The 16,814-nt window shown below is 48.0% G+C and overlaps 1 protein-coding gene across 1 annotated transcript in view; it reads right to left on the bottom strand.

Annotated features, from left to right (window-relative positions):
- The window catches only part of LOC127627455 (short transient receptor potential channel 5-like), a 61,613-nt gene that overhangs the window by 19,559 nt on the left and 25,240 nt on the right, over positions 1 to 16,814 (bottom strand). The window contains exons 7-8 of the mRNA XM_052103838.1: positions 12,915 to 13,110; positions 10,512 to 10,721 (exon numbers count right to left, since the gene is read on the bottom strand). Coding sequence (XP_051959798.1) covers positions 10,512 to 10,721; positions 12,915 to 13,110 — 406 coding nt within the window. The remainder of the gene's footprint in view (positions 1 to 10,511; positions 10,722 to 12,914; positions 13,111 to 16,814) is intronic.

The following is a 16,814-nucleotide window of genomic DNA, read 5'->3' on the forward strand; positions in this document are numbered from 1 at the left end:
AGGGGGTCTCCGGAGTCCCATCAGGACGACCGAGAGATCCCAGGAGGGAAATAGGTTAGGCCGGGAGGGAATCATCCTCCGGGCACCTTTTAGGAACCTGACGATTAAGTCGTGCTTGCCAAGAGACTTGCCGTCTACCGTGTCATGGTGGGCCGCGATAGCAGCAACATACACCTTGAGGGTGGAGGGGGACAGCCTCCTCTCCAGCCTCTCCTGAAGAAACACGAGCACTGACCTAACTGCGCACTTCTGCGGGTCTTCGGCTCGGGAAGAACACCAGTTCGCGAACAGACGCCACTTCAGGGCGTAAAGATGCCTGGTCGAAGGGGCTCTGGCTTGGTTAATAGTGTCTATGACGGCTAAAGGTAGGCCGGCTAGACCCTCCGCGTCCCGTCCAGGGACCAGACGTGGAGTTTCCAGAGGTCTGGGCGCGGGTGCCAGAGCGTGCCCCGTCCCTGAGAAAGAAGGTCCTTCCTCAGGGGAATTCGCCAGGGAGGGGCTGTCATAAGGAGCGTGAGATCCGAAAACCACGTCCGGTTGGGCCAGTAGGGGGCCACCAGAGTGACTTGCTCCTTGTCCTCCCTGACCTTGCATAGCACCTGTGCAAGAAGGCTCACTGGGGGAAAAGCGTACTTGCGCAGCCCCACGGGCCAGCTGTGTGCCAGAGCATCTGTCCCCAGGGGAGCATCTGTGAGGGCATACCAGAGCGGACAGTGGGAGGTTTCCTGGGAGGCAAACAGGTCTACCTGGGCCTTGCCGAACCTGTCCCAAATCAGCTGGACCGATTGGGGGTGGAGCCTCCACTCTCCGCCAGGCAAGGTTTGTCTTGACAGCGCGTCCGCTATCACATTGAGTTTGCCGGGGATGTGAGTGGCGCGCAGCGACTCCAGTCGCTGCTGACTCCAAAGGAGGAGACGACGGGCGAGCTGTGACATGTGGGGGGAGCGTACTCCGCCTTGGCGGTTTATGTAAGCCACCACCGTGGTGCTGTCTGTCCTGACCAGGACATGTTTGCCACGAATCATCGGAAGAAATTTCTTCAGGGCAAGACGAACGGCCAGCAGCTCTAGGCAGTTGATGTGCCAGCGCAGTGGGCCTTGGTTCCACCGGCCTGCGGCTGCGCGCCCGTTGCACACGGCGCCCCAACCCAATTTGGAGGCGTCGGTTGTAACCAGAACGCGACGGGACACCTGCTGCAAGGGTACCCCTGCCCGAAGAAAGCAGAGGTCTATCCAGGGTTTGAAGGTTTGGAGGCAGGCAGTGGTAATTTCCACGCCGTGCGTGCCGTGGCGCCATGCTCGTCTCGGGACTCGAGTCTGGAGCCAATGCTGAAGTGGTCTCATATGCATCAACCCTAGTGGTGTGACCGCCGCGGAGGATGCCATATGCCCCAGGAGCTGTTGGAAACGCTTCAACGGGACCACGGTGCCTGGCTTGAAGGAAGCGAGGCATTCCAGCACTGACTGAGCACGCTCGTTGGAGAGACGTGCTGTCATTGAGACTGAGTCTAACTTCAAACCGAGAAAAGAGATGCTCTGGACTGGGGTGAGCTTGCTCTTCTCCCAGTTGACCTGAAGCCCCAAGCGGCGGAGGTGCTCGAGCACCTGGTCTCTGTGTGCGCATAGTAATTCCTGCGAGGGGGCCAGAATGAGCCAATCGTCGAGGTAATTGAGTATGCGTATGCCCGCTCCTCGTAGCGGGGCAAGAGCCGCCTCTGCGACCTTCGTGAAGACGCGAGGGGACAGAGACAGGCCGAAGGGGAGGACCTTGTACTGATACGCCTGGCCGTCGAATGCGAACCGTAGAAAGGGTCGGTGTCGAGGGCGAATTGAGACGTGAAAGTACGCGTCCTTCAGGTCTACCGCTGCGAACCAATCTAGATGCCGAACACCAGATAGAATTTGTTTCTGGGTGAGCATTTTGAACGGGAGTTTGGACAGGGTCCGATTGAAAACTCGCAGGTCCAAGATCGGTCGTATGCCACCGCCTTTCTTGGGTACAACGAAGTAAGGGCTGTAGAAACCCTTCTTCGTTTCGGTTGGAGGGACAGGCTCTATCGCGTCCTTGATTAGAAGGGAGGCGATTTCCTCGCGCAGGGAGAGGGCATGTTCGCCGTGCACTGCGGAGGAACGAACGCCCAGGAAGGGGGGCGGAGACCTGGCAAACTGAATTGCTTAACCGAGTCGAATGGTCCGGTGCAGCCAGCGTGACGAGCTGGGCAGAGAAAGCCATGCCTCTGCGCTCTGTGCTAGGGGCACCAAGGGGACAAGTATTTTGGACGTACCCGGCGGGGCTTCGCAGCGGTGCGGAACAGGTAACGCAGCGTCGGGAGGCTCTGTGGCGTCCCGAGGCTCTGGTGCTGAGAATAAGCTCAAAGCACTTACCTTGTTCCGCGCGCCCGGCAGGGGGCGGGTTCGTGACAGAGGAGGAGGTCTGATGTCGGCGTCCTCTGGGCTCGTCTGAACCGGCCGGCCGGGGAACAGTCGTGGAGCTGAGGGCGGGAGCACCGCATCCTGGGCGCCGGGACTGTTGAGGCCTGAAACAAAAGTGCCGTGAGAACGGCATTTGCGGGCCATGTGACCCAGAGGTAAAGGAAATAGCTCTTTTATTGAGAATTTGGGTACCGCAGCCCCCGTCAGGGGGTGCGGCAAATGAAAAAACACAGGATTCTCCTCCCGGCCCTCCACCGGGGGACGGAGCGGTCTCACCATCTCCGGAGCTAACTTCTCGTCCTCTGGGTCCGCTGTCTCAGGGACGTTTGGGAGCCTTCCGGGTCCTCGACGGGGTCCGTGAGGCAGGGGCGTACGCTTCCTGCGGTTTGCTCGACGCTGGGGCTGAGAGCTGGGCCCAGGTTGGGGCGGAGCAGAAGATCTTCTGGCCGCAGGAGGACGCCCTCGGCGAGCAGATGGGGCCTGGGCCGTGGCGGCAGGCTTGCGGCGCGGCATGATGTGAGAAATGGCCTCCGTCTGCTTCTTCACCAGGGAGAACTGCTGGGCAAAGTCCTCCACGGTGTCGCCGAAGAGGCCGAACTGGGAGACAGGGGCGTTGAGGAAGCGAGTCTTGTCGGCTTCACGCATCTCGACCAAGTCCAGCCACTGCTGACGTTCCTGGACCACCAGAGTGGCCATCGCCTGCCCGAGTGCCCGCGCTGTGACCTTCGTCGCTCTCAGGGCGAGGTCGGTCGCTGAGCGCAGTTCCTGCAGCGTGTCGGGATCAGGGCCACCCCGTGCATGTTGCGGAGTGCCTTGGCTTGGTGGACCTGCAGGAGAGCCATGGCATGCAGGGCGGAAGCGGCGCGTCCGGTAGCGCTGTAGGCCTTCGCGGTGAGCGAGGATGTTGCTCTACAGGACCGGGAAGGGAGTACAGGGCGGCCCCGCCAGGTGGTAGTGCTTCCGGGGCATAGATGGATCGCAACAGCTCTATCCACCTGGGGGATCTCCATGTACCCATGGCGCGCTCCGCCGTCGAGGGTGGCGAGGGCGGATGAGCAGGTGGCACGACGAGTGGAGAGGGGTGCTCTCCACGAAGACGTCAGCTCATCATGCACCTCCGGGAAGAAAGGTACTGGGGGGGGCGAGGCTGTGAGCGGCGCCCCACGCCCAAAAACCAATCATCTAGCCGTGATGGCTGCGGGGAGGATGGAGGGTTCCAATCCAGGCCCACGCTATTGGCTGCCCGGGAAAGCATATCGGACATCTGCGCGTCGGCCTCCTGCTGGGCGTGCAAGCCCGAAGGCGGCAGCCCAGAGGAGCCCTCAGCGTCAGAGCCCACGCCCTCCGATGTCGCGGCGAACTCATCTGCTTCCATCGCCTGAGGGTAGGCAGACTGGCTGTGAGGCGAGTCGCCGCCACCTCGAGCGAAGACGGGAGTCAACGAGCGTGCTGGGGCGCGGGTGGTCCGAGGGGGCGTACCCGGCGGAGCTGCACCCGCTGCCATCCCCAAATCGCCTCCATCGCCAGCCGCATCGTCCTCAATCCCGTGGGAAGAAGGAGCGACACGGGGGGCGGCTGGAGTGGCTTGCTTACGATTGTAAGCAAGCCGCGACCGCAACGTTGTCATGGTCATGTTCTCGCAGTGAGAGCATGAACCATCCACAAACGCAGCCTCGGTGTGATCACTGCCCAGACACACGAGACAACGCCTGTGGCCGTCGGAAGCGGAGAGTACTCTACCGCATCCAGGAACAACACAGGGGCGGAAGGGCATCTTTAAAAGACGCGTCCTTAAAAGGACGTTCACGCCGCTGTGTTTTGCTCTTTTAGAGGAAATTACTCTTTTAAATAAAATCACTCTTTTATGAATGAAAGACTCGTGAGAGATCTTTCTATCTGCAACTGTCGATGCGCTCAGGGGCAGGAAGTGCACAGCCGTGCAACCAGGAGAAAGCCGCTGTTGTGCGCCGTAGAATCCAACAGCATGCAGCAGAGGATAGCAGGAACTCGGTGTGTAGTCACGCAGCAAACTGCAAACACGACCATCGGCTCCGAAGAAATTTTCTGAATGAACTCCCGTATTTGCGCCGCTTAAATACCCGTATGTCCGGGGGCGGGACATGCAAATACTGGCTGCCAACTCTCATTGGCCTTTTTTCATAGTACAGAGGTGAATATCGGCGCTCAAGAGAGACCCCTAGTGTCGTTCTCTGACACAACGTAAGAGAGCGACAGAAGGGGAACATGTATTTATTTAGTCTTTCATGCGCGGTGGCCCAGGCAATTTAAATCAATGTATTAATCAGTATGAATGCCAGAGGAGACTGATGGCATTAAACCTCCTCGCATTAGTAAACTGACCAATCAGAATATGTTATTGAAATGATGCAATGTCATTTGCTTCCATCTTAAAAAGGCAAAACTGAGGCAAAATTAAAGTTGATCAATCAAAAAAAATATATATATATATATTAAAAAGATTTAAAAATTTTGAATCATAGGTTTTTCATAAGTGAATGCAAAAAAAATAAAAAATAAATAATAAATATAAAAATAAAATACAGTTTGTTGTTTTACTCATTTGCCATTTTCTTCTTCTTTATGTGTGTGCCCAGGATCATTCTAAAAGGTCACACTTTAGAAATGTTTTTTTTTTTTTTAATTATATTCTGAAATAATGAAAAACCCTATTCAAACAACATATTCTTTGATTATTATAATATAGTCCAATGATCATTTGCTTCTTTAGCTAGATAATACATTTGTGTAGAACATAGAACATGAGTAAAGTCTCGGGTTACATGTGTAACCCTTGTTCCCTGAAAAAAGCGGAACGAGATGCTGCGCTGCTAAGCGCTATGGGGAACAACCCTAGCTGTGAACCGAGCTGAATAATGTGTGTAACACGTCAAAGAACATTGTCCAGAATTTATAGCCTCGGCTGATGTAATCATTAGATGCACCTGCGGCCAGGCTATAAATGGATACGTCACCAGGTGTCGTCAGATACTTCCTTTTGAAGAGCAGTCCTGGGATGTCCCAGTACGGCAAAGCAGAGCAGCATCTCGTTCCGCTTTTTTCAGGGAACAAGGGTTACACATGTAACACGAGACGTTCCCTTTACAAAAAGCTTCACTACGATGCTGCGCTGCTAAGCGCTACGGGGAACGCAATACCCACACCGCTGCACTTGGGGCTATCCGGACCCCTACGGTTGTGCAGTGTACTCACAAAAACGCGAGAGGTCTCAGACATGAGCTTGAGATGTCGACTCAAGGGCATAAGAGCCCGGAGTAGCATAAACATCTAAACCATTCAATTTTGATAAATGTGTGCGGAGAGGACCAGCCTGCCGCATCACAAACTTGTTTAGGCATGGGCTGAGATGTTGACTCAAGGACATAAGAGCCCGGAGTAGCAAAGCATCTAACCCATAAAGTTAATGAGGATGCCTCTTTGAGGGCACCCCGCCCACCAAGCCGTGGCAAACCGCAGTGGCCACATAGAACCTGGCAGTGGCGAGGCAAGTGCCCGCTGACAGTTCTTTCTACAGAAAATCCAGAACTGAAGCAAACTGGCAGTAAGCTGGTTCTGTAATAAGAACTTCAGTAAAAGGAAACGCATGCAGGCGCATTTGTGCTATGTATGCGTTACTACGATCGGGGGGGGGGACTGGGCGGAGGTAGAGGAGACATTGCGCTATCAACAGAGGCGAAGAGGTCCTCCTCTACCCTGTAAAATCTACCCAGATCAGTTCCAAGTGGAGGGAGCCCTAGCACTTGAAATGGTCTCAATAATCTCAAGAGAAAACCCTGTGAACCTCATTTGGTACCCTTAGGGGCCAGACATGAAAGGTTTCACAATTCGGGCCAAGCATGAGAAGGTCCTCCCTGTTCGGAATCGCCCAAGGCAAGCCGTCGAGGAGAGGAATTAGCTCGGAGAAACATATCCTGTTCGGCCAGCGCAGCGCCATTAATAGGAGGCAAGACCCTTGCTGTGAACATCGCCAAGACTCCCGGGAGCAGAGAAACCAGGGAAAGAAATGCATACAGATGCATTCTGGGTCATGTATGTGTCTTAACGTCCAGACCCAAGGGGGCTGGGTGATTTCAGGGAGAAGTAGAAGAGACATTGCGCTATTCATAGAGGTGAAGAGGTCCTCTTCTGCCCTAAGATCTCACCCAAACTTGTTCCAAGTGGAAAAAGCCCGGCATTTAAAAAAGGTCTCAATAACCTCAGGAGAAAGCCCTGTGTCCCTCAGTTGGTACCCTTAGGGGCCAAACATGAAAGATTCCACAATTCGGGGCAGGGATGAAATATTGCCCTGTGCCTGAGATAGAAGATCCTTCCTGTTCGGAATCGCCCAAGGCAAGCCGTCGAGGGAAGAGATTAGCTCCGAGAACCAAGCCCTGTTCGGCCAGCGTGGTGCTATCAGTAAGAGGCAAAAACCCTTGCTGGCGAACTCTGGGCAACTACTACCTTAGGGTGGAGTTCTTAACTCCCCATTGGTATTTTCTGTCTGGACCGTAAATCTGCTCCCGTATATGGGCATCCAGGGATATAACTGACCTGAGTAACAGGAGCTTACCCTGGGCCCTAAGGAGAATCCGACGTGTCAGAAATACAGCTGACAAGAACGTGGGTCTCCTTGATGATTTATGTAAGAGGCTACCGCTGTATTGTCCACCCACACCAAGACATGGCAGCCTCAGGAGGAGGTATTTCAGGGCTAAAAATACAGCCATCAACCCGAGACAGTGACTGACAACCAAGATGACGACCCTCCTATCCCCTTAAGCTGGACGACCACTTAAGGCCGCTACCCCGCCCGTCAGGGAGGCGTCTGTCGTTAGCAGTCTGCGACAACAAGACACACCTTGAGTGGGACCCAAAGCAGAAAACCGGGGTCTGAACCACATAGAAAGGGAACAAAGCCTGAGGCCTTTTTAGCCTAGGGGTTTTGGCCCTTGGAAGAAATCCCCTGGCTTTTGGCCACAACAAAAATGGTCTCATGAGCAGAAGGTCCAGAGGGATCACCGTGGACGCGGTCGCCCTGAGACCTGGAAATCGTTGATACTGATAACAGTGCAACCTTGACCTAGCCTGACTTTGCTCAGGGTGATCTGAATGGACTCAATCCTAGCGGGAGACAGTTGTGCCCGCATTGTGATTGAACTCCATACGATGCCCCGATAGACAGTGTTCTGAGTGGGAGAGAGGACGCTTTTCTTGGCGTTGAGCCTCAACCCCAGAGAAACAGATGAGCTAAGACGATGTCCCTGTGCTGAACTGCCAGTTCCTGGAACTGCGCTAGGATCAGCCAGTCGTCTACATAATTCAGAATGCAGATGCCCCGGAGTCGCAAGGAGCCAGCGCTACATCATGCATCGTGAATGTGCGGGTAAAAAGGGCTAGGCTGAGTGAAAGAACCTGACCCTGGAAGACTTCGCCCCCGGAAGTGAACCTCGGGAACTTTGCATGTTGTGGCAGAACTTCTAAATGAAGTATAGAAGTGCGTCATAAGATCGATGGTGACCAGCCAAACGAGTTGTAGGGCTTGAGACATGACCGTCTTGACAGGCATCATCTTGGACTTGAACACCCACGGGTAGTTCAAGCTTTAAGATCTAAGCCAGACGCCACCCCTCACCCTCCATGGGAAACGGGAAGTATTTTGTGTAATAACCTAACTCTCTCTCTGGAAGGGGAACACATACCATGGTCCCTTTAACCAGGAGATTGAGTTTTTTTGTTTTTACATAAAAAGAAATCTGGTTCACGGTAGTGAGAACACGCCATTGAAACACGGAAAAGCGGCGAGTGAATTAAATCCTGACGCCCTTAAAAGACCCACAGAAAAGAATATATCCGGCAGAAGTTTCCACGCTGCCAGGATCTCTGAGATGGGTATTATATTTTAACACTTCCTGTTGAGGGGTTGTCGAGTGTTTCGCGTCCTGAATAAAATGCAGGAACAGCGAAAACACCCAATTTTGACGGAAGCCTCAGCAACCCGAAACACCAAGAGGTGGCGGGAATGGAGGGGCTTCGAGGGGGTACCGGGAGGGGTGATGTGAAGCACGCGCCCCGTCCCGAGGGGAGCTACCCCCTAATCTAGGTGCAAGACCGTCAGGGTTTTCTCTTACTAGAATTTATAGTCCTGAGGTCTTGCTTCGGGGGCTGGCGAGGGTGGCGAGACTGTCCCCAATCCCTGGGAGGAGGAGCACGACTCGCCACGCTTTGCTTTTGAGCCTCCCTTCAGTCAGGACCGAGGCGGGTCTAAGGCTTGCTCGTCAAGCGCAGAACCCACACTCAGGTCGTCCAGGAGGTCATCCTGGTACGCCTGTAAAACAGCATAGTGTGCAGAGCAGCACCAGCCTGACCTGCTGCTTGATAAGCCCTTCCCACTAAAGTGGAGGTTGTCCTACAAGGCTTTGAGGGAGAGAGGGCTTCTAAGTGACGATGCTGAGCCCAGCGAGAGATAGCCCATAAGCGTCTCTTCGACCGGGCGGCATCACTGAATACCCCGTGCCTCAGCACCCACGATAGTCGAATATAATGACGTCGAGGGTATGTGAACACAGGAAGAAAATATATATATATATATATATATATATATATATATATATTTTTTTTTAGGGGTTCCTCCATGAGCGAAAAAGCTCTTCATGGAGGTTATCAAAGAAGGGAAGGGAACCATGAGGCGTTCCCTTTCTTAGACTGGAAGATAAAATCTATCCCCTAATTTGGAGCGTTTGGGGGTCTCTTTTTCGCGTGGCCAGTCCAATCTGGCAACCGCACAAGTAACAACATCGAGCAATTCCTCCGTAGATTTTTTATCGCGGACGGAAAGCTCGGAGGCGGGAAGAGAATCGCAATCCACCTCATGATCAGAAGAAGCGTCGGAACGCGCTTCGAGATCATGTGAAGGACCAGCTGGGTTTGGGGAGAGAGTGAGAGAAAGGGATCAACCTGTCTCTTGCTCCTCAGCCAAATCCCCACGAACGATCTTTTTTTTTTTTTTCGTGAGTGCTGACTCCCGGAAGCAAGCAAGGCGAGCACGACGCACTCTGCCTGTTAAAGCAAATCGCAGTGCTCGCACCCACCCTGCTGCAACGCGAGAGCAGCATGCTCTTACCCCCAAACAAACAGAGCAAAAACTGATGTGTGTCGTCTTCAGCTATAGAGCGAGAAGAGGGGAACACGCACCGTTTGCGGCTTTCAGTCATTCTCTCTTTTTTTTTCTTTCTTTTTTAGAAATATACAATATTTTCTAAACAGAAGAGAAAAGAGAACAACGTTCACTGCACACTGCCTAACTGATTCTAACTCCTAACAGAGGAAAGAAAGTTTTGACAGGGTTTGTGAAACACACAGAAACAGAATCGCTCTGAAAAAAGAGTTTCTGACGACACCTGGTGACGTATCCATTTATAGCCTGGCCACAGGTGCATCTAATGATTACATCAGCCGAGGCTATAAATTCCGGTCAATGTTCATTGACGTGTTACACACATTATTCAGCTCGGTTCACAGCTAGGGTTGTTCCCCGTAGCGCTTAGCAGCGCAGCATCGTAGTGAAGCTTTTTGTAACAGGAACAAACATTTGGGGTAGTAGTAGACTACATATAATCTGTATTTTGTAACCAATTTTTAAAAATCACTTGTAATGTAATTAGATTACATTTAATGAATATACTGTCTGAGTACTGAATAGTGAATTGAATTTACTAATGTTAAATGAAAAGACTGTAAATTTGTGTTTAATGAATTCATGAAAACAAGCAGTAAGTAATCCAAAAGAAATCAGATTAGATTTACTTAAAAAGAGGCCCAAATCAAAAAAGCCGACCCTCAAGACAGAATTATATTCTAGATTTCAATTCCCTTGATTTTGCACAGGTCCATTTTTCAATGTAAGCCTACAATATTGTTTTAGCCGTTTTATCATCTTGCCATGCAAAAAGTTTTTGTTTTTGTTTGATTTTCAAGGGTTGTATCAGATGTATTCAGTCAAACTACAATGTACCACCCACGCTGCATGCAGGAAGTGCAGAATGCATTTATTTAATCTCATACCGTGAACTCTTTGAAGTTCTCATGTTTACGCTCGTTTTCATGGCTGGACATTCCAAGTCCACACAGATGCTTGTGCAGCCACACACACAGGTACCACACTGATTTAGGACTGGGTATGATGTTGAAGGGTGGTGGTAACGTCCCACCCTCCTCAAAGTAGCTCATCCACAGCTTGGTGCGAGCAAACTTCCATTCGATGTCTGCGTGATCCTACAGCAGAAGATGAGAAGGCCAATTGGACAGAGGACAGTACTGTAAGTGCCAAATGGGATGTTGTCCCAGATTGCCTTCTATCAAACATTTCTGGTATTACAGCGAAGCTTAATTTATTTATTTTTTACTTGGATAACAGTTCCCATTGTTATACACATACAGGGGTGAAAGAGGCTCTAAACGAAGCTTATATAAGCGCTCCTAGAATTGGCAAGCTGAAAAAATTGCTATATAGCCAAACTACCAATATACAGTAATTAATGATAGCATGTTAGTATCTCAGAGATAATAATATTTTTTAAGTATTCAGTAAAACAAAAGTATGTTCAATAACCAACTGATCTGACCAAACATTTAAAGGGATAGTTCACCAAAATGAAAATGATGTCATCATTTACTCACCCTCATGTTGTTACAAACTCTTATGACTTTCTTTTTTATTGTTGAAAATAAAGGAGACGTTTTGCTGAATGTCCTGGCTGCTCTTTTCCATATAATGAAAGTGAATGAGGACGGATGCTGTCAAGCTCCACAAATGACAAAAAACTACTGTAAAAGTTTAATTAAAGTAGTCCACAGGGACATCTTTGTGTGAGGAACAGTCTCACTCTGAATATTTGAATATGTGCAAGCAAATTTAGAAAACAAAACAACAGAGGGGAAGATTTTTAATGAATAATACCTTAAAATGCAGCCTGTTCCTCAAACAAAGCTATTGTCTGGCTTGAGAAAACTTTAATGGTACTCTTATAGTGATTTTTTTTTTTTTTGTCCTTTTCGAGCTTAACAGCACCTTTCCCCCATTTCAGCCTAATCTCATGAAAATTATGTGACTGTTGTGACATTTTTGCTAAATTATATTGTACTACATGCGATTTCTTACACGTACCTTGGCAGTTCTGAGGTGAAATTCCCACTGTGTGGCACTAAAAGCGTCATAAACTATACTGGGCAAGTTACTTTAAATGTAATACACTACAAATTACTAACTACTTCTCTAAAATTATAATCAGATTACTGATTACATCGTTGAAAAAGTAATCACATTTCTACTTTACTTTTAAATGACTTTCTAAAACACTTAAATAATGTCTATTTTCTCCTTTTCATTGTTGAAAACCCTTCAGCTTTCACAGAACAGATGTAGATGTGAACATATATTATTATATATTACACATAAATGATATATTATTTAAATATTTGTAACCCAAGTAATGTACTTCAAAATAATAAATTTTATTGAAAGTCAGTAACTGTAATCTGATCACAATAATTTTAAATGTAATGCATTACACTACATTTGTCGCTAAATGTGATTCGATTATAGTAACTAATTACTGTGTAATCCAATTACACACAACAGTGGTCATAAAAGCAAATGTGAAACATGAAAATCAGGTGAAGTTTTAAAGAGTAATGTCTATCGAGTTTTAAATCAACAAAACCCAACCTAAACAAAAAGTATGTGTTTATGAACTGATAATCTGCCGTTTTACATGCGTTTGTGTGAAAGTGAAAATCATTGGTTTATTAGCACCTCTAGTGTTCATTTCACCAGGAAACTGCTGTGATATGTACAATGAACCTCTTAAAAATCATTTTGCAAAAATGTACTTTAGGTGTAGTAACAAGATAATATGACGCTATTTCCACCTGGTTTTCGATGCATTTTGGGTGATCCGATCTTATGTGTCAGATGAGACACATCGCCATTTACACCTGACCACTTGTGTTTGGATTTGGAGGGTCTGTGTTTCATGACAACATACATCAATCACAATGTCAGTGTGTTCCTGCATCTTAATACCAGGTGGAAAGGGGGTCTATAAGACCATGTTGCCCAGTTCACTTTTTATTGTATGGAAAAGAGCAGCGTGAACTTTCTGAAAACTGGTAGTTCATACAGTAAAAGAAAGAAAGAAAGTCATACAGGTTTGGAACTACATGATGGTGAGTAAATGATGAAAAAAATGTTTTGTTGATAAATGTTTTTATCTTTAAAATGTTTAGATAGAACTGGTCTAGATATCTGATCTATCTAGTTATCTGGTCTAGATAACTGGTTTAGATATCTGGTTTAGATAGAGTTTAGATATTTAGATATCTCAAACTTTTCCAAAACTTTTCAACCCCCAACAAATAAGCATAAAAGTAGTGTGAAATTCACTTCAAGTGTTTTTTGGCACTCACAGCGATGAGCTGGTAGGAGTTGTTCATCATAGCGATGAGCATGTTGAGCAGCACCACCAGAGAGATGACGTTATAAGTGCCAAACATTGTGGCCCCTACAAACTCTGTGAACTCATGACGGGCTTTCACATTAGTAACATACAGATTCAGCAGCCCGAACACAGACCAGAAGAGAGACTGAAGAGTTTCAAATAGCCTGAGCGGAAGAGTGAAAGAGAGAAAAAACATAAAAGCAGAAGGTAAACACTTTACTCACACAATGTTACAGTTCACTGAATGCTAAATCAGTTTCTGGTGGAAAAAGAAGAATGAAAAAGAGAATAGGATGTTTTTGCTCTGAACAAATCAAATATTCGCTCCCCTCTCGGGACTAGTTTTGATTTATTCAGATCTCATTGAAATCACCTCCTGATTTTGATCACATTATAACCCTTGCCTTGAGCTGAAGATTCTCATCTATTACACAAGAGTTGACGGATGATGCGCCACTATAATTTCAGCATCGTCCTCCGAGATCAAATGATTCAGCAAGACTCACACTATGATGCAATATCTCTAGAAGATCATAACCATTTCCTCTCGTTTCATTTCTCATTTCCTTCTAATTCTGACCTCTGCAGGAGGTCATCATTACACTACATGTGGCATCTTGGCCACATTACTTTCATCGATCAACCAAAGTAGCAGTGTGGGCATTGTAATATGCGCATCACAGTCCATTTATTTTGATTATTAATGAAGCTAAGAGACATGTGTGACTGCAGAGTTGAGCCACGTGCACAAAGTCAAATGGGAAGCTGTTCTGTTATCATCTGTAACATTATTAATGCATACATAATCTTTCACTTCTGACTCTAGGAAAGTTAAAGGACAGTTTAAACTTTAAGCAATGGTAATAAAAAATAAATATCTTATTCAAGCTGCCATGTGTTCAAATATGGCGTGTTCACGAGAAACACAAGATCTAATGAACTTTGTTCACATATTGCGATCATGCCAAGAGAGCTAATGTGTATGACAAAATATTCAGTGAATAGTGACATAAAGTGGTCATTTCTTATTTTTTTACAATTCAATTTTTCCCTTTTATTAAAACTAAAGTTAATAAAAACAAAGTGAACAAAAAATCCTGACCATTTTACACCCTCTATCTGACCCTTATAATTAAAGCATTTAGAAAATTACAATTCTGACATAATTTCCTCCCCATAATTTACTCGTTCTAAACTTGTAAGACTTTCTATTTATGTGAAACACAAAAGATGGTGATTTAATGAATATCTCAATCAGTTAAACCAGGGGTTTTAAAAATGTTTGATGATAAGGAAATTTTGCTAGCTAAATTAATTAATTGGCATTTATATTGTCATTGTAATATAGCCCAAACAAAACTTTATTAAAATATTATCCGGAAAATATTCACTTCTTATTAAGTTTACAATGTATCTTTCTTCTATTGGTGTATTGCTAAATGTATGAAACCGAAGATAATGTTTTTCATTTAATTTTATTTAAAATGAATATATTTATTCTAACTATTTATTTTTATTATGTAAAGCACTATATACATTTTTAACAGTATCCAGTAACACAATAAATATTATTTCAAAGCATTTACAGAGAATATTTAATTACAACTTTTTGGGGGATTTTCTCCCTTTTTCTCCCCAATTTGGAATGCCCAATTAACAATGTGCTCTAGGTCCTCGTAGTGGCGTAGATTGAGTGCCTCAATCCAGTTGGAGGAGGGTGAATCTCAGTTGCCTCTGAGGCCGTCAATCCGTGCATTTTATCGCATGGCTTGTTGAGCGTGTTACCACGGAGACAGCGCATGTGGAGGCTCACGTTATTCTCTGCATCATCCACACACAACTCACCACGTGCCTCACCGAGAGCAAGAACCACATTATAGAAACCACAAGGAGGTTACCCCATGTGACTCTACCAGGGCTGGACTGGAAATCTGGCATACCGGTCATTTTACCGGTGGCCCGACGCACCTTTGGGCCAGTCAGGGGTGGAATGGCCATTGGAAGAACCGAGCAGGCCGGTGGTTCGGCCTCGAAATGTGCCTAATGGGCCGCGATAAGCAACAATGAGCTGCTGCATTATGCAGAATGGACCACAAAACGGCGCCTCGATATGCAGAAAAGAACATCGAACACCCCACCAGTTGGGCCAATTGCCATATAAAATCCCGGGCTGAATTCTCTTCCCAGTCCAGCCCTGGACTCTACCCTCCCTAGCAACCGGGCCAATTTGGTTGCTTAGGAGGCATGGCTGGAGTCACTCAGCATGCCCTGGATTCAAACTTGTGATGTAACATGGTAAAACCATGAAGTTTGTGCTTGAACACACGTGTAAAGGGGTCAATGGAAAGGAGGAGGCGAGAACGGGCTTTTCAATATAAATAATAGTTTAATAGTAAATTTAAAAGAAGACACAAACACACACATGACGGACATGTCCGTTAACGATCTCTCTCTCCCGCACGACACCCTGCAGTCGACCTTATACCTCGGAGGCTTGATTAGCCTAATACGGGACCAGGTGCGTAGGATCACGACCCAGCCCCGCCCTCCACCCTGCCACATTCCTCCCTCGTTCTCTCAGGCTGGGGACCCCCGGCCTGACGTACATCCCCCCCCCCTTTCCCTGGGGGAGGGCGCGCCTTCATCCCCATCTACCTGGACGAGGGAGGGGACAAGGGGAGGGAAACAGAAATAATTAAAATGGGGGGGTACTTCCTGTAACAGTGTAGTACCCCCCCGCCCCCAAAAAAAAAAACACTGTACAATTTAAAAGAGGGTAAAGGCCAACGCAGAGCGACAGTGAGAGAGAGAGAGGAGAGAGAGATGAAAAAAAAAAAACTCTTACTCGCCAGTTCTCCAATACACCGCAGCTTGTTCCTCGGCCACTCCTCCACCCTCTATCGGACGACAGCCGCGCCTCTCCGGGCGGATCCGAGGCAGTCCTCCAGCCCCTGGCGGACGGAACACCCCGCCGTGTTCTCAGGGAACAGAAGGGGTCTCCCCCGCCCCTGGCAGCGGTTCTCTCGCTCCTGGCGGTCGCCAGTGAGCCCCTCCCCGCTCCTGGTCGGCGATCTTAAACCCCGCCGCGTTTCAGCGGCCGGTAGGCGACTCCTGCGCCCCTGACAGCGGCCCTGACTGCTCCAGGCGGTCGGCTAGGAGCCCCTTCTCCCCTCGCGGTTGGCGGCCATCGTCCTCGTTCAGGCGGCTGGGCTCCTCGTCCCCCGGAAGATGGCCACGGCTGCTCCGTTGGGGTGGACGGTAGTGGCGAGAACTCTACTACGGCGCATCCCTCCTCCTTCCCGAGCTTCGGCACCAGTGTAAAGGGATCAATGGAAAGGAGGAGGCGAGAGTCGGCTTTTCAATATAAATGATAGTTTAATAGTAAACTTAAAAGAAGACACAAACACACACATGACGGACATGTCCGTTAACGATCTCTCTCTCCCGCACCACACCCTGCAGTCGACCTTTATACCTCGGAGGCTTGATTAGCCTAATACAGGACTGAATGCGTAGGATCACGACCCGGCCCTGCCCTCCGCCCTGCCACAACATGCTTCTGAGCTTCATAGTGCTCATGAATGAGCAATGTTCAAAATTATTGCAGAAAAATGACTTAAATTCCAGGTCATTTCTCATCAAAACCGTATGCCTTCAGAAGACTTGGAATTGGATGCTTGAGTTGCACGGACTACTTTTATGATACTTTTGGGTCCTTTTTCCAGCAATTATTAAAACATCTCCTTTTGTTTTCCACATAAAAAGAAAGTCATATGGGCTTGGAACGACGTGAGAATTAATAGATTATGTCAGAATTTTTATAGGCCATTTTTGTTGTTGTTGTTGTAGTGCTTGTTTTTCATTTTGT

The sequence above is a fragment of the Xyrauchen texanus genome, chromosome 34, assembly GCF_025860055.1.
Source record: "Xyrauchen texanus isolate HMW12.3.18 chromosome 34, RBS_HiC_50CHRs, whole genome shotgun sequence".
Classification (NCBI taxonomy): domain Eukaryota; kingdom Metazoa; phylum Chordata; class Actinopteri; order Cypriniformes; family Catostomidae; genus Xyrauchen; species Xyrauchen texanus.